This window comes from Echinococcus granulosus, assembly GCF_000524195.1.
Source record: "Echinococcus granulosus chromosome Unknown EG_S00007, whole genome shotgun sequence".
NCBI classification, from domain to species: Eukaryota; Metazoa; Platyhelminthes; class Cestoda; order Cyclophyllidea; family Taeniidae; genus Echinococcus; species Echinococcus granulosus.
In genome coordinates, this window is record NW_020170387.1 from 1,107,503 (window position 1) to 1,123,318 (window position 15,816).

General features: G+C 41.8%; 3 protein-coding genes across 3 annotated transcripts; 2 read left to right on the forward strand and 1 right to left on the reverse strand. All coding sequences in view use genetic code 11, as the record gives it.

Moving 5' to 3' along the window:
• Window positions 1-1,371: 1,371 nt before the first annotated feature.
• EGR_01826 (Proteasome subunit beta type-6) lies at window positions 1,372-2,329 on the forward strand (the record flags this gene model as incomplete). The annotated part of the gene is made up of 5 exons (XM_024491075.1): window positions 1,372-1,458; window positions 1,491-1,558; window positions 1,590-1,851; window positions 1,886-2,030; window positions 2,199-2,329. 5 exons carry the CDS (start codon window positions 1,372-1,374, stop codon window positions 2,327-2,329), a joined length of 693 nt encoding a protein of 230 aa, XP_024354531.1.
• Window positions 2,330-2,413: 84 nt separating this feature from the next.
• Window positions 2,414-3,848, reverse strand: EGR_01827 (hypothetical protein; the record flags this gene model as incomplete). Its single annotated transcript, XM_024491076.1, has 7 exons — window positions 2,414-2,530; window positions 2,572-2,647; window positions 3,074-3,146; window positions 3,478-3,521; window positions 3,552-3,640; window positions 3,670-3,768; window positions 3,801-3,848. The coding sequence occupies 7 exons, from the start codon at window positions 3,846-3,848 to the stop codon at window positions 2,414-2,416; spliced, it is 546 nt and encodes a 181-aa protein (XP_024354532.1).
• An 828-nt stretch (window positions 3,849-4,676) lies between these two features.
• On the forward strand, window positions 4,677-14,469 carry EGR_01828 (hypothetical protein; the record flags this gene model as incomplete). Its single annotated transcript, XM_024491077.1, has 6 exons — window positions 4,677-4,731; window positions 6,552-6,761; window positions 7,191-7,585; window positions 9,430-9,659; window positions 12,911-13,238; window positions 14,353-14,469. 6 exons carry the CDS (start codon window positions 4,677-4,679, stop codon window positions 14,467-14,469), a joined length of 1,335 nt encoding a protein of 444 aa, XP_024354533.1.
• Between the last annotated feature and the right edge of the window lie 1,347 nt (window positions 14,470-15,816).

The window sequence follows — 15,816 nt, forward strand, 5'->3', positions numbered from 1 at the left end:
TGATAATACTTTAGGAAATTCCACGATATTACAAAATGAGCTGTAAAAAAGTAATAAGGCAGCATCAGTCCAAATTACCAAGACATCGGAAAAAAGACAATACAACCAATGGGCACGTCAACAAAAACGAGGAATAAGTAAAGCGTTAATGAAGGTGGTGGCATTACAGTAATAAAATACCCAGTAAATCAGGCTAATTTTTGTAAACATAAGGTGACAAAAGCAAAAAAATATACAAATTAAAAAACTGCAACTGCCCGAAATTAATCCATGAAACGAAACAAATTATTATGCTCAAAAGCGAATATGTATTTTCAACATATAGAAGGTATAATACAATAATGGTTTATCCCTCGGTTCTGGTGAGGCGCCACTTTTATACTTCGAATTAGCCCCCTTGTACCTCGCTGGGTGGGCTGGCCTTCGGGCCACGCCAGTGGCCCAAACACCTTTTCTGTGCTGAATATACGTATTCTGCACGAGTATTGTGTCTTCTTTCGTCTTCAGGGAGTCCCGGGACGCTACAAAGGGGTTACGGATAGTGGCATAGCCAAGAGGGCAGCCAACACAGGCAAGAAACAATTGCCATAACTTAAAATCAAGCAGCCAGCATATGTAAAACACAGTATAAACTTGCATAACAACCAAAATTTTAGGGAGTCAAATGGAACAGCACGGCAGAAACCATGAAGAGAGAAAATAATAGTTAAATAAACTGGCACGGCATCTGAGTACCACTTTGGTGACACGATTTTGTGGATATTCCATTGGATTTTCGCACAACTTGTGACCTATTTGATCCACTTAAAGACACTACAAGAGGAATCCCGTTGATTTTCATGAGATGCACAAACAATCTTCAAGGTATTAGCTAAGTGGCTGTGTTCCAAGTGCGAAATGCTGGGACTGGAACAGACTCCGCACTACCTTGGCATACGATTAATTCCTTACTTAAAATGCCGTCATTCCCAATGCTGAAATACACGTCAAAATGAAATGGCAGTTTTACCATTCCCAATATTGAAATACACGTCAAAATATTATGTCATTTTTCATAGTGTTCTTAATACGCAATATACCTTATTTTATATTTCATTTTTCTGTCACCCTTACCTTTTCAACTTCAGGGAAAAATCAGGGCCTATGTGGTTTTATCGATTTATTAGTCGTGTAATGTATCAATTTAGTGCCTTAGCTGTCTGGATGCAAAGCGAAATATTTTTAGGTGACAATAATCACAAAACCTAATCTGTTAGGCGTATCACATTTTTAGCCTAAATATACCTTTTGATGAGAAGCAATATTTTTATGAATGAAACTTAGGGGTTAGAGCTAGCCTAGTTCTGTTGGCCCAATCGCGCACTTTTCGCTATGAAGGACATTGCTGAGTGTGTCTCGCAAGTTTTGCCCTCATATGAACAGTATCCAAACTGGTCAACAGCTGAAGTCAGCACTGGGGTACGTCAAACTAAAATGTTTGATAAATCTAGACCACATTGGTTGCATGCGAATATAGCGGAGGCGTTGTGATCGGAGCTGACTCTCGCACATCTTCGGGGTGAGTTTATTGGATTACTGCTTATTCGCAGGGCGTACGTAGCGAATCGGATAACAGACAAGCTCACTCCTCTTACAAAGTACATTTTTTGCTGCCGTTCGGGTTCTGCAGCGGACACACAGGCCATAACTGATGTTGTAAAATATCAGCTCGAATTTCATTCTATCCAAATGGGTCGTGAGCCTACTGTAGCAGAAGCTGCTACTACCGTTCAAAACTTGTGCTACAACTATCGTGACAGTCTTCTTGCCGGAATATTTGTTGCTGGTTGGGATGCTGAAAGTGGCGGTCAGGTACGGTATCAATACAATCCTTTACTTACTCCAGATTTATTCGATCCCAGTTGGAGGCATGCTTATCAAACAACCGGCAGTGATTGGTGGTAGTGGAAGTACTTATCTGTATGGTTTCTTCGATGCACAATTTAGGCCAAATATGACGAAAGAAGAAGCAGTGGAACTTGTCAGCACATGTGAGTTCCCCAACCTCCACTCTAATAATGGTGGTGGTTTAGTGCAGATTAGTCACTTTTAAACTTTGCCTTTCTACTCCGGTTCATACTGCAAAGTAGATCGCTATCACCTCACAGCTATGCCCTTCCCTCCTTGAATGATTTAGATTCCCTCTTATCCCAATTTAGGTGTGGGCCTTGCAATAAATAGGGATGGGTCGAGCGGTGGTTGCATCCGGCTTGGTGTTATCTCTCGTGATGGTGTTGAGCGCAGACTGATCAAAGGTGATGAAATCCCCATGTACTCATACAAAGCGTAATGCTTATTAACAACACTATGAAAACTGCCATTTCATTTTGACGTGTATTTCAGCATTGGGAATGACGGCATTTTAAGTAAGGAATTAATCGTATGCCAAGGTAGTGCGGAGTCTGTTCCAGTCCCAGACCTCATCCTCCTCCCCGGTATCTTCCTTGGGGTCCAAAAAATTTGCTAGTAGTGTCAGGTCTGTTGTGTTGTCCTGAACATCATGAGCTTAACGCATCGCTTTCACTTGGTTACCAGCATTTGGAGACCGTGAGAGATGAGGATCTCGTTTTCCAGTTCTGCATACGTTGGAATCCTCTTCACCAACATACTGAAGCAAAAATAAAGCATATTCAAAACTTCGACGAAGAGATGTTCAGTTTGAGGTTACTATTTATCGCGGTCGCGGGGGATGATGTGCGTTTTGGTTGGTATTAGGAGTTAGGTAAGCTAGTAGTGTGCGCCCATACTACTGAGGGCCCGAGTTTGGTACTCAGGGGATGGGAAGTGTAAGTGCTACTAGTATTCTTTTCATTTGAGATAGATTATAGTTTTGGTTGCAGGGCATCTAAATGTGCAAATCACGCGTGCCTGTCGCAGAATTAGGCTGTCCAGGAGAATGGAAGCAATTGCATAGTAGGTGTGGACTCTATCATTATTGTTTGGACTGTTAGCTATCACCAAATAGACTGGGGCGCATGGCGTAGAAGGTAACTAGCAAGCGAATTTAAGTAAAAGGTGTCGTGGGAGAACCTACCTTGGGGTACTGGTTGCGTCACAATCATGTGATGCTTCATCAGCGTTTTCGATTTCAGGTATTGCGGGTATGTCTGTGTTTCAGGGGAAGATTCATTCCACCTACCAGGTTCCTCGTCGGACTCTTTATTGTCACAAATACAACAAAATCATTCGAATAGGTTAAGCAGTGTCTTCTGCTCTACACCGATATATTGCCAAATCTTAGGCTATCAAATACAAGGTGGCCTAAGAAAGTTTCTTTCTGAAGACTTCGGAACGTATATATGACAGGAAATGTGTGCAATGTAGGCTATTTATGTCCCAGATTGAGCAATAGGGAAATAATAGCGTCATGAGATAGAACAGAACAGACGGCACTCAATGCCAACAACAGAGCCACTCGGAGCACCAACATTTGCGTACCTGCATCAACTACGGAAACCTTCTCGTCTGTCCCATCCATTTCCCTACAAAATGCGCTTTTACACTAATTATACCCGAAGAAAATATGCCCAATTGCGTTGCTTGTTTCTTCGCCCCAACCACCGACAGATTTCTTAACAGAGGGTTGATTTGCCAATGATTTCTTCAGTATATGAATCAAATACCCCAAACCTGTTCACTAGTATCAGAAATAGTTAGAGCCTCAGTATCGTCCTTCAACAAATCTATCGGCGGCTTCATGCTTTTCACCCTCCGACCTGCCTTTGGTACCTCAAAAATGCGCACACAATTTGTAACATTACTGTTCTTGCAGCACTAAAGTCGAAATCCTCAATGATGTTAGCATCCATATGTTACCGCGCCTCAGACAAATTCCTACCACATGGTCTCTACTCCGGTGTTCAAGGTCATGCATATTTATGGTGTAAGCCGAAAAGAGACACTTTTTGCTCAGGCAAACTCTAGTATTGAGAATATGACCTTTAAAATCAGACACATGAAACGAGAGTGGCTCGAAGTTTGCAAACTACACTATGGATTGCTTAACTTTTTTCAAGAATATATTGAGCATGCTGAAACCGCTCTAAGGACGCAGTCAAGCTGCATATGTGATATGTATACATGGAAAAAGGAAAAACCTGATGATAACACCCATCTATTACTGCGGCGATAAAATTCGCACGATCCAATATTATCATTATGATGTCTGAATTTTCTAAGGTCACTGGAATGTAACGAATTATAGGGGATGGTTAGAGTACTTCTTTCTTGGAAGCGACCATAAGTCACAAACTTGGCCGAAAACTGACGTGGTCTTTGTTACTTTGTCTGATTTGTGTTGATCAATACTAAAAAACCTAGCCAATTGGTAAATACTTCCATTATTATAGATACATTTTCGACCTTTTTGTTCGTTTCAGTGGATTATAAACTAACTATGTGGTTGGGCTACATGTAGACTTGGAATCACTGACATCACCTGTAACTAATCGAGGATTTCTCTTTCCAGAGTACCACTGTTACATTTGGCGTCTCTCATACAGAGCTGCACACTTCGTTCCAATCTAATTGTAAGGTAATGTCAATACATTTTTTCAGCACCATTTGGTTGCATTATCTGAGATCTGACAAGTGTCTAGTCAGGTTAAACAACCAGAGGGAATTTGATCTATTCCGCAATGCTCCTGTTGTTCTTCTCTCCTGACCCCGGCACCAGACCGCTGGACTGGAGAAGTTGATTAGAGGAAGATAATGCACTGTGGTAGTGTGAGGTTTTACAGAAGATCCAAGTTTTGTTAGGGGCTCGGACCTTTTTCCCTCCCCGAGGATCGATTGTGTCCCCTTGGTCACCAGGTTATGTCAATCTGCTCGCTTGTCACCTAAAGGGGTGCATTTAACCAAGCATGTACTACAACCTCACGAGTCAGTAACTGCTCCTAATCTCTCTCATTTTCTAATTGTTACTTTATGCATAGGAAGTGGGAGGTTGTATGCTTTATCTTTCAATAGTTTGTACTTATTGTTAAAAAAGTTCGGTTGCGCTTACATCGTACAATTCTGGTCGAAATCGTGCCTAGAGGCGGAGTGAGGATGGCATTTCGCACTTGGAACACAGCCACTTAGCTAATACCTTAAAGATTGTTCGTGCATCTCATGAAAATCAACGGGATTCCTCTTGTAGTGTCTTTAAGTGGATCGAATAGGTCACAAGTGGTGCGGAAATCCAGTGGAATATCCACAAAATCGTGTCACCAAAGTGGTACTTAGGTGCTGGGCTGGTTTTATAGCTTATATTTTGCCAATTTTTTCTTACTTTTTGTTGCACTGTCAATTTTTATGTCTCTTTTTCAATTTATGTAATTGCATTTTTTTTGCACTTATGCATTTAGTGGGATAGTTTTTTTAAGTAGATCCTTCTTACCTTTCAATTTCTTCTTTACATTCTGGCCTCTACCTTCTTGCAAACTCTTTGATTCTGCAATTATGAAATATTTTGCAGGGTTTTCTATTGTGTCTAAATGTTTACGATAATTAGGGGCAGAGGTTAAGATCCACTTTACATTGCTTTGATGCAATTCATTACGATCTTACCTTATCTTCAGCTTTCTGTTTCCCATAGAGATGGAACTAATTTACTCTTATTTTCTTTTAGTGGGTTTGAGAGTGCTTGAAATAAATCCAAAAATTCAAATTGTGCGAATGAGGTGCTGGATATTGCTCATTATGGAATTTCGAAACCTTCTTTTACAAGTATTTTTCTTCAAATTTAATCGCTATTAGATTGAGTGCTTTCATTTTACCTACTGGTTGCCTAACTTATACGTTTACAAATTTGCCTCCTTGTAATTACAATTACACAGGTCTGCTGCACTCTTGGTTCGTGTTACATTTTTCTGATGTTTGGTTCGTTAATAATGCGGAAATGGTCCCACTAGCTCATGAAACCTGTACACGTGTGTATTTTTGTTTGTGACTCCTTTGTGTTGGTCCTTAATTTGGGTACTTGATTAGGCGTTCAAGTCACTTTAATAGTGGTATAGTTTTTAGCTGCTGGTGTCAAGGCAGTGCTCACGACAACGCTCTTGTTTTTTGGTAGCAGTTAACTGTCTAATGTGTGTTGTCCTTTAACTCTGGGAGATTATTCCTTGGGTACTTTTCTCCTAATTGGATTTTGGATTTACTTGACTCTTTAGTACTTCATTTTGTATTGAAGCTTAATTCTTTTCTGCGTTTTGTTGCTGGCACTTAATTTAGTTACCCTAATGTCCAACTTAAGGACTTTTGTCGACTGGCCAATAGTTTTTCTGCCAGTTTTCAATCCTTTGATTCCCTAGCATAGTTTTAGCATCTCTAACACGATGTGTGTTATAAAAGCATAGGATGCACTTGTTTTTTATTCAAGCTGTTTTATTTCCAAACGCTAACTAGCTTTCATTGATATTGTTTTTTTGGGTTTCATTCTTGATTTAAACTCAATTCAGGTGTTGTTTTCGCCTTAGATTAAATGGTTTTGAATTCAACTGGTTGCCTCTTTCCGGAATCCAATGCCCAAGGTTTGAGAGTGCGCCAGTGCACGCCAGAAACATGTGACACTCACGTCCTCTACTCAATCGTCTCTGCCCGATGTCTGTCAGGTGTCAGAAATGCTTCCACTGCCAGTTCTCAGTCTTCTCTTCCCTCCAAAATAGTTCGAACGAGGTGCATGGTGAATCGGACCACTGAGGTCTTCTATTGGCTTCCTCCCGTCCAGGATTGCTTTTCAGGTGAGTGAGAAAGTATGCTTACTTGTACTTTATTTAAATTTGCCCATTATGTATGGAATACTTCTGTTTCCACTCACATAAAATGGCTTAATTTCTAGGGAATTTAACTATCTCCCATGCCGTCAATAAATGTTTCTGCAAACTACATTGTAGAAACACGCATTGCCTTGGTGACACTCTTCGGGTCTTCTATTTTTCTTGTTAGTAATTTAATGCAGTCACTAAGACTTCCGGTGAAATGAAGTTATCTAGGTTATTTAGTTGTAAAGCACAGTCATGCGGATACCGCGCCCTTATGATCGATGAGTTTGTTTGTTATCTTGGCAGGCTTACTTGAATGGTTTTTTTTGTCTTCGTAGTTTAGGATTATGGAGGTACTTATTTGAGTAAAAGCACCTCAGGATGAACGGGGCTGTTTTCATATTTCAGCTAGAAGTGGTGACACACCCTATTTCTACGGCTCGATATACACCATCCGCCAACTGCAGCAGGCCTTTCTGGCTGGAAAGGCGGCGGCAGTGGCAGTGCGAGAGAAACCGTTAGTCTCACTCTCCGTGGGCATGTCAGCGCTCTCAGTGGCACTGGTGCTCATCATGCTCCTCGGTGTGTGCCACCGAAACTCGTCCGATGTCTCTACCTCCGGCTCCAGGAACGGTGGCACCACCACACAGCGGCAACGACAGGCAGCTGCGCGACGTCGCGCTCGCGCCAGGAGTCGTCGGCAAAACGGAAACCACACCTCCATCGGCACTCAGGCCGATGTCGAACCCTCCGATCGCTTCTTCATCCTTCCCCGGTCTGATCCCATAATGCATACCCAAACGGTGAGTTGTTTCTTTCCTTGTTAAACACATTGAATAAAAGCCTTGATGCCCTCCACTCTAGGTTGTTTATGCTTTGTGGTGTTGCCGCTGTTGGCCATTTCAGTATCACGTTCGATTAGGGTAGTCAATTTGTATAAGCCTCAGCGTGAATGAACCAGAATTCATCCCCCGATTTTATCGATCTCATTGAGCATTTTCCTTGGCCCTTTTTTCATTTCGTCAAAGCGACAAATCAATGTCCTTGGTGCTCATTCATCTGCTTTTGTAATTTACTTCACAGATTTTGAAGACATGCATCGGGAGGTGTTGGTCGAGTGATAGTCGCGATAGTGCTTGTGTGCCACCACTTGATGGTCAATCCAATGTGGCATTGTCCCCTCGTTTTGTCATAAGATTACCCGCCAAATCGCATGTGTTCATTTTCTGCTAGGGGATTTGAAGATACACCGCTACGATTTATTTTAAGCTCCTTCTCTCGCTAAATACTTAATGAAAATGAGACTTTGATTAACTCTTAGTGAAATGTAGGGATACCCGTCCAATAAGTCTCTTTATGATGTAAGTTTCAACTTTGGAATGCGAAACGTAAGTTGGTATTCTTAGCAGAGTCAATACTTGTGTGCTTGTAATATCCATCTGTGCATGTATTTGTCCATTATTGTTTCGATATGTTGGTTTAAATGCTTAACCTAATTTTACATGCAATCCTAAATATGCACACTTGCATTTGACTCAATCCCATAGCGGGACAGATGTCTTTTTTCACATTTTGTATATGCCTTTATCGACTCATGTATCCACATGATTTTCCTTATATTCTTTAATTCCTTTTATTACATATCCAATGACGCACGATCTGCAACCATACGAATCTATGTAACCTGACTTGATATAAACAGGTGGCCAGGTTTATTAGAAGCCATCATGCTATTTAAAGTGTAGTTGTTCATTACTGCTATTAGAATCACCCCCACGAAGTGTTTTCGTTGCCACACCTAAAAATACTAGATCCCTTTTAATGACCGTAATGCAAAGGAAGCAAATAGCTAATGTCAATCAGTACTAGCCCCTCTCATCGAAAATTCCAATGCTATTGAGGGAACAGTGCGTTTTGGGGAGTAGTGGACTTTGGCCTCAACCACTCAGTTAATGCGTTTTCGTTAGCTGACAGAGGGGAAGGTTAAGGATCGAGTACCTAGGTGAATTAGTAGCGATAGCTTTTTTAAGATGGACAGTCCGGAAGATAATTTTCACTCTAGTTTTCTAGTAGATGGGTGTACCATCGTACCAATTCTGTTGTATCTGCTTGCCATACGTTCAAATAAAGACCAATCCTTGTGTCCCCCCCATTAATCAACCAATTTTATTCTTTCGTCTAGGTGTATTCTGCAGTGCTTTTCGTGGCTCTAGCCCTTCCATACATATGCAAAACATCGTTTGAAATTGGAACCACACCATTTCGTTGATTCCAGTAGTAGCTGAAAAATTGTACGGTTTTGGTAAATGGGTGGGAGGGAAATTGATTCCTTAAGTCCTCAGCAGTGTTCTCTGTTTCCGTCATCTTTCTCTTCCACGGTAATCCATACCAAATCTGTGTTTCGGGACAAAAAATAAGTTAGTCGCTAGGGTATCATCTCAGTGCTGAACTTTTGATAGGGATTGTTCTGACGATGAGGTTTAGAATGAGTGACCGCGCATGAGCTCGATATCTGTGCTTTCCGTATTTATTTCTTGATTCTGATCTTCTACTTCATGTCCCTTAATTATGTGAAGATGGGGAGCAAGGATGGAGATATTGAAAGGTGAGTGATGGTGGTAATCGCTCGACTGTCGGTGTCCTTCAGGGTGGCGTAAACGCAGGTTTCCACGACTCAGAGGCACTATTAGCGCAGCCCCATGAGTTGGCTGGTCAGACGCCGGCTACGGCCACCCTCGAGGTAATGGCGCACGAGGGAGAGGCGGAAGGGGGCTACCCTGCTTCCACCGCAGCCCTCACTTGCAGTGACGATTCGCGACTCTCCTGTTTGGTTGTGCCTCACATCGATACCCTGACGGAGTATCAGCCACCTACTCAGTGAGTTTCTCTGAGCCGTATCCCTTTATACCACTACTTTACTTGCTGGCATTCTCTGCATCTCAGAAAGTGGATCAGATTTTTTCGCTTTTTCATTTCTATCTTAAATGTGTTTAAAGAAGCATGCGTTTAAGTTTATTAAACTGGGAAGGCATTAATTTGAACGAACTATCGGTGTCTGCAGTACTTTTGTCATTCTTTTTAAATGTAAAAGCTGTCAAGTTGAATTGAAAAGAGGTACGTGTACCCGTTAGTTGTAAGCTTAGTAGTGGAAGAAGTATATTTGCGCTGATTTTGACCCACCCATTACTTCGTTTTTACGACTGCAAGTGGAAGTAGTTCATGCCATCAGTCCAAAAGAAGCAGTTTCACTAGCCATGGTCAATAGGCGTCTTCTTGTGTTAGTAGAACCCATTAAGCACGCAAACACAAGTCGCTGTATTACGCATCAGTAATTTTTGCGGAAAGGACGGAGTCCGCAACTGATTATTTCGACTGATAGTGAATCTAGATTATCCTCTTAGCGTCGGTTGGGCGACCTGGTCTTAGCTCCCAAACCTGCTACTCTAAATGACAGGCAATACTTTTAAATCAATTGGTGGGCTCAGTGCGCCACTTTTTCCGTCATCAAAGTAACCTGTGGCATTGACAGTGAGGTGTAGACATTGAGCTGCGTGTTACAGGTGTTGGTTTTTCCTTTTCATAAGCCTCGCGAGTTGTCGCTGTGGCTGCAGGTCAATTTGCAGAAATCTTTCTTTAACCCTTCCATTTCATCGAATTTTTTACTTATTTGACTTTTAAAGCTTTCTTCGCTTTTGAATATCTGTCATTTCCTCGACATGTTTCACCCTTTTTGGAACATTTTAGAATATTTGTGGGTCTTATGGGGAGAAGCGTTATTGGATATGACTTGGTATCATCTTGTGCCGTACTTAGACACATTTTAAGGAATCATACCCTCAGTATAATTAAGGATATACTTCTTTTTTCATGGAAAAAAATAAGTAGCATTGCGTTTTTGGGTCATTTTCCCAAAATTGATGAATGGGGAAATCAGGAAATAATTTCTTCGTTGAATTAAGGCGTTGGGTTTCAGGGGTGTAACTAAGTTCTTTTAGGAGTCAATGTATTTAACACAGTGAAATGCCATCTGGAATGCATTGCCGATGAAAAATCATTGAGGAAGAAGAAAAGCTTCACATCCTGTATGAGAAGCGGACTGTGTGATAGTCTTCGTTTTTGCATTAGAAGGAAAGGTTTTCTGATAATACGTTGATGGTAATGTTTTTTTTTGGGATGAAAGGTTATTTTGTTTTGCGTTCATGGGATCCTTTGAACTATGATCATGGCACCAGCTAACACTTCTTAAACGTAAATGCGTTTTGCCCAATCTCGTGCTGAAACATCGAAATGATTGCAACGCTGTGCTTCACAAACGATTGGTGCATATCAAATGTAGAACTTGTGAAGATTAACGTGTCTACGTGACTGATAGGCTCCTTCAACGGTTCACTTTTTCACCATTTTTCCTTGACGATTACAATTTGGGAAATGTGCTTAAATCTTAAAACCCTTCTGATTCTCACGGGGGCAAAAATCACTCAATGGAAACGCACGAGGTGCTCATTTTCAATGTACAAAGGTCACATTAATTTCATAGCGAGTAACATGTGTATCGCACATGACACTCTGTGTGGCTTGAAAAAAAAAGAACCGCAACCCCTGCAAAGGTTCATATGGCGTAATCCTGTTTTTACTTATCCGCGTTAGCCAGGGACTTGTATTTTACAGTCTGAGGCCATGCGCCTCGGATGGTTTACGCAAGCGATAGACTTGACGGCTACTTGAGCTACTAACAATTAGTGCCTCTTGTGTGTCACAGCTCGATGGCCTCTATTTGTCTTTACTTTACACAGCCTTAGTGTTTTATTGGTTAATTTAATACTTTTGTTGCAGCGAGCTACTTTTGGTGGGAAGATGAAAATTTAACTGAGCGATTTAAATGTAGGCGGATTGGTAGATCATTCCTATTCTTCTACATCATAAGTAGGCGCATGCATACGCATCCTCACGTGGGACAGCGAAAGCCATTAAATGCCACCGTTTCTGACTGCCTCTGTGAGATGCAAATGCTGTGGCAAGGTCGAGTGTGAAATGGCGATGCACGGCTCGGTTCTGAACAGTTGCCATCGTGCAGACATGCATAATTTGCAAGCATTTTTACGTGGTGCAGACCCACCCGAGTCCTCTCAACGCAATCCTACCCATTGCCGCTCCTACCAGCGCTGCCTACAATTTAATGAGGGTTTTGGATGAAAAAGTACAGAGGCAGTAGGGATAATTTTAAAGTACATCGAAAGGGTTCCACGTGGGTAATGTTGGGCATCATGTCATTGTCCTATGGCTTGGATGTCACAATCGTAATAAGCCACGTAAATCGGCTTTAACTGCGTGTAACTAGCGGAGGCAAAAGCAAACCAACTTGTGACGTATCTGATAGCTGATCCAACTTGCGGTGCCCTCCTACCTCTGCCCATAAACAGACGTCCAGTTCTTTGGATGTCTGCCCTTGCGCGTTGCACGTGGCTAACTCCACCCTTGTGTGGCTGTACTTTAGAGAGTAGCGGATGGACGGCGTTATCTGTCTCACGCTTTGTCCACCTCCCTGCCCCGATCACAGCCTTCCGCAGGTTTACTCTCGACGCTCATGCTGTTGTGATTATGTTCAAATTGCGTATTTTTCTTTTACAGTAATTGGATTGCATTAGATGTACATATCTTTCTTCTTGGTCGTCTCAAATTCAATACATTTGAATGTTACGCCGTTCACTGAAAATACGCTCGTAATAAAATCTGTATTCTCGCTTTGCTTTTTTAAGAAAGAAGTTCTATGCTAAAATTAAGGTGTTTTGCTATTAAAAGAAGTGAGTTGCGCTTAAGATATTGCATCGTAAATGTACATTTAACATATTCGCTGCTAGGGTCTTAGGGGTAAATCACCCAGCTCAGTCCATTAAAGGTGTATTACCATTTCGATGCAGGATGTTTCTGGTCTGGAGTTAAACTCAATCAATCTGTCAAACGTGTGAAGTTAACAATGAACATGTTAACCACTAAAATAAACTACTGATTTTATTCAGGTGCATATTTCTGCTTAATTCTGACGAAGAAGTTGCCAATAGAAAAGCGCAGTTACTCCGTTGAGAAGAAAGGGAAGACAAGGGGCAAGATATACAGTTTTATTTTTTTAGCCCACCAAGGATATTCAGGGGAGTGCCCACTCTTCCCGCCTACGAGGATGCCACGAAGCGGGGCATGTACTGCATAGTCAGGGATTCGGACATCACTGCACCACCTTCCTACCAGTATCGAATTCTCGACCCTGTGGACGCCGACGATGAAGCATCTGTGGGTGGTTCCGCTGCGACTGGCGATGCGAATTCAGCCGGCAACTCCGATGCCTTTCCTCCCATTTCTTCGTGGGATTTCTACACCTACGGGGTTCACAGGGGCTCGATCAACAGCATGCCTGAATTTTCGCGCATCTACGGACCCCCTGAATCACCCTATCCTGGAGACGTAAGCTGCTCACCAATTTCCCTCTTTCAACATGACGGCTGGAGATGTAAGGTTGTGAAACCAGTACTAGGTTTCGGGTTATAGGTAGGTACTCGGAAAAAGGTATATTGGACAACCAAAGTGTTTAAAACTTGCCTCCGTTTCTCTGGTGGTATATGTACTTTTCTGCTTACTGTGCATTGTTTTGTGATGTGGTTCCGACTCCCAATGTAAGAAGCATATGCTTATAATAACAGCAATCACTCCGGATTAGCCGTCCTTATTATGCAGATTAGGTTATCTGCTAGAGAACAAATTAAGGTCAGGAAAAATAAACAACATTAGAATTCCCAGGCCTTGCTGCTAACAGCAAAATCTAGCGCGTGTGCTAAAACCAACTCTTAATTATTACTGATATGCACAGGTTTTTAGTGCCTAGATACACCAATTTTTTCTTTACGTAGGTGGTTACAAAGTTTTTGTTTGCATAATAGGGAACAGTCTGGTATTTTTTATTGCTTCCCAGCGTTACGGACAAGCAGTCTCTATGTAAATGTAAGCCACGAAAAACTGTAAACACCCTCAGCTATGGGTTATTACCCACTAGAAGCTGAAAAGTAGTGTGAGACTGTCAATCAGTGTCATGCAACTCGAATGTAACGGATGTACTAATTAGCATGTTTAGCCCATCGTTCTGTTGTGCCGACACGCGGATCTGTATTGAAACGCATTAGTTCAATTAACGCTCCCCTTTGAAGGTTATTTTGGAAGACAAGTATTGAAGTCATTGCTTAGAAATTACTATTGCTATCATTACTTGGTAATCCTATAAGATTTTACCTCCTTTACGCGTCATTTTGAATTGAAGTGTAGCTTTTGGGAGTGGGTAGATTTTAGGAGATGGTTATTTAATTAGTAAGCTCGTTCTTTAGAGTTCTCAATGACAGCAACACCAGCGTAAGCAAAGAACGGCTAGACACTTATTCTCTTGCCACAAGAAGAAAGATGAGTAGCGGCATCTCGCCTAGCCCCTCTCTACCCCCGAATATTTTAATATGCTTCGTTTTTTTTTTCGCCCTTTATTCCCCTTTCTTTCCTCTCTTCTCACTGTGATTTCATCGCTCCCCCATTTGAGCGTTCCACACCCGTCCCCAGTATTGTGCCCTCTACCCACCCAGCAGACAATGTCGTCGTTTGTGTCACTGTTGCTGCTGACGATGGCGATGGTGCATGCGACGTTGCTTTCGTATAGCTACTTTTTTTGTAACTTCAACAAGCTGTGATCATTACTTTGTGCCAATTCAGCTTATCTGCATTCTCTCTGTGTATGCATCTGTACGTAAGCACTTATTTACCCATATGCATATATCCTTGGACAAAACTAAACTGCACATATCTCGGTTGCTTTGTAAACGAATGGCCTTCTACAGTTGGGAAGAATTCACCGCTCAACAATACTCGGTGTCATTAAAACGGTCCCGGGACTTACCAAACGTCTGAAAGTGAAACGCATCTCACGATATGCTGTTCAGTACTCAGGTCATACGCACGTTCAAGATGGATCTTTCTAGCCTCATTGAGCCGAATTGATAAACGTCTGACATATGGCTCCCATGAGATCGTGGTGTGATTTTTTTTCTTGAATTTTGCCAAAGAAGCTTTGCCACCTATCTGCTTCTATTTCGGAGCACTACTAAAAGCATTCATTATTCAGCTACCTCTTTAGGTGCTTTTTAAAGATGTTTCGGTAGTCAAAGAGGAGTGATTCTTTTGCTTGCTAAAACGACCACAGGTTTGGTTGTAAAGGGTGTTGTTATTAAATAACCTTGTGTCGGCAGAAAGCTAAGTGGGAAACAAGGCCAGAGTGGCAAATACGCGTTAATTGAGCGTCAGGCGTGTACAGCGGCGCTTGCACAATTTGGTCTGTGTGGGCTACTAACACGGTCTCTGCTCGCACCAAATGCTCTACCGACCGGCCATTCCTTCTGTCCACTCATGACGAAATAGCTTCGAGACTTGCCCCACCTCGACATTAGCGACATCTAGGAGGTCACACGTTTGTGCCAATGTGATTACATATCTTCATGTTGAAGATGACCGCTTGTAAACAGCCTGTGGGGGGATGGGAGGTCGGCGTGCCAATTGAGAGTTGCTGTCCCGCCGTTGACTCGTTCTGTGACCTTAGGATTTGATGCTAGACACACCCCCGCATAAAAGAGGAGTAAAATCGAATTCACTTAATTACTTCATTGTGATGATTGCGACTTTTTGTTACTATTTCACTTTGCTTATACTAGGACCATTAATACATAACCGAATATGCCAACTGTTGGGAGGTTATCAATAGAAATGAACATTTTCTTCAATAGGTTTGCTTTTTAAGCTTCAAAAATAATTAACAAAATCAGAAAATAACTGGTACGAGTGGCTTCACTTGAAATTCAAAAACTTCTAAGGATTTGAAGCTTAAAACATAACGTGCTACAAGCAAGGAGTTGGCCTTCAATACTAAATTAACTTAATAGGGTAAATGATTCCTTTCTGAATTCGCTGACGCTCTGAGTGCGAACCGATTCAGCTTTAAAAACCAAAAATGGAA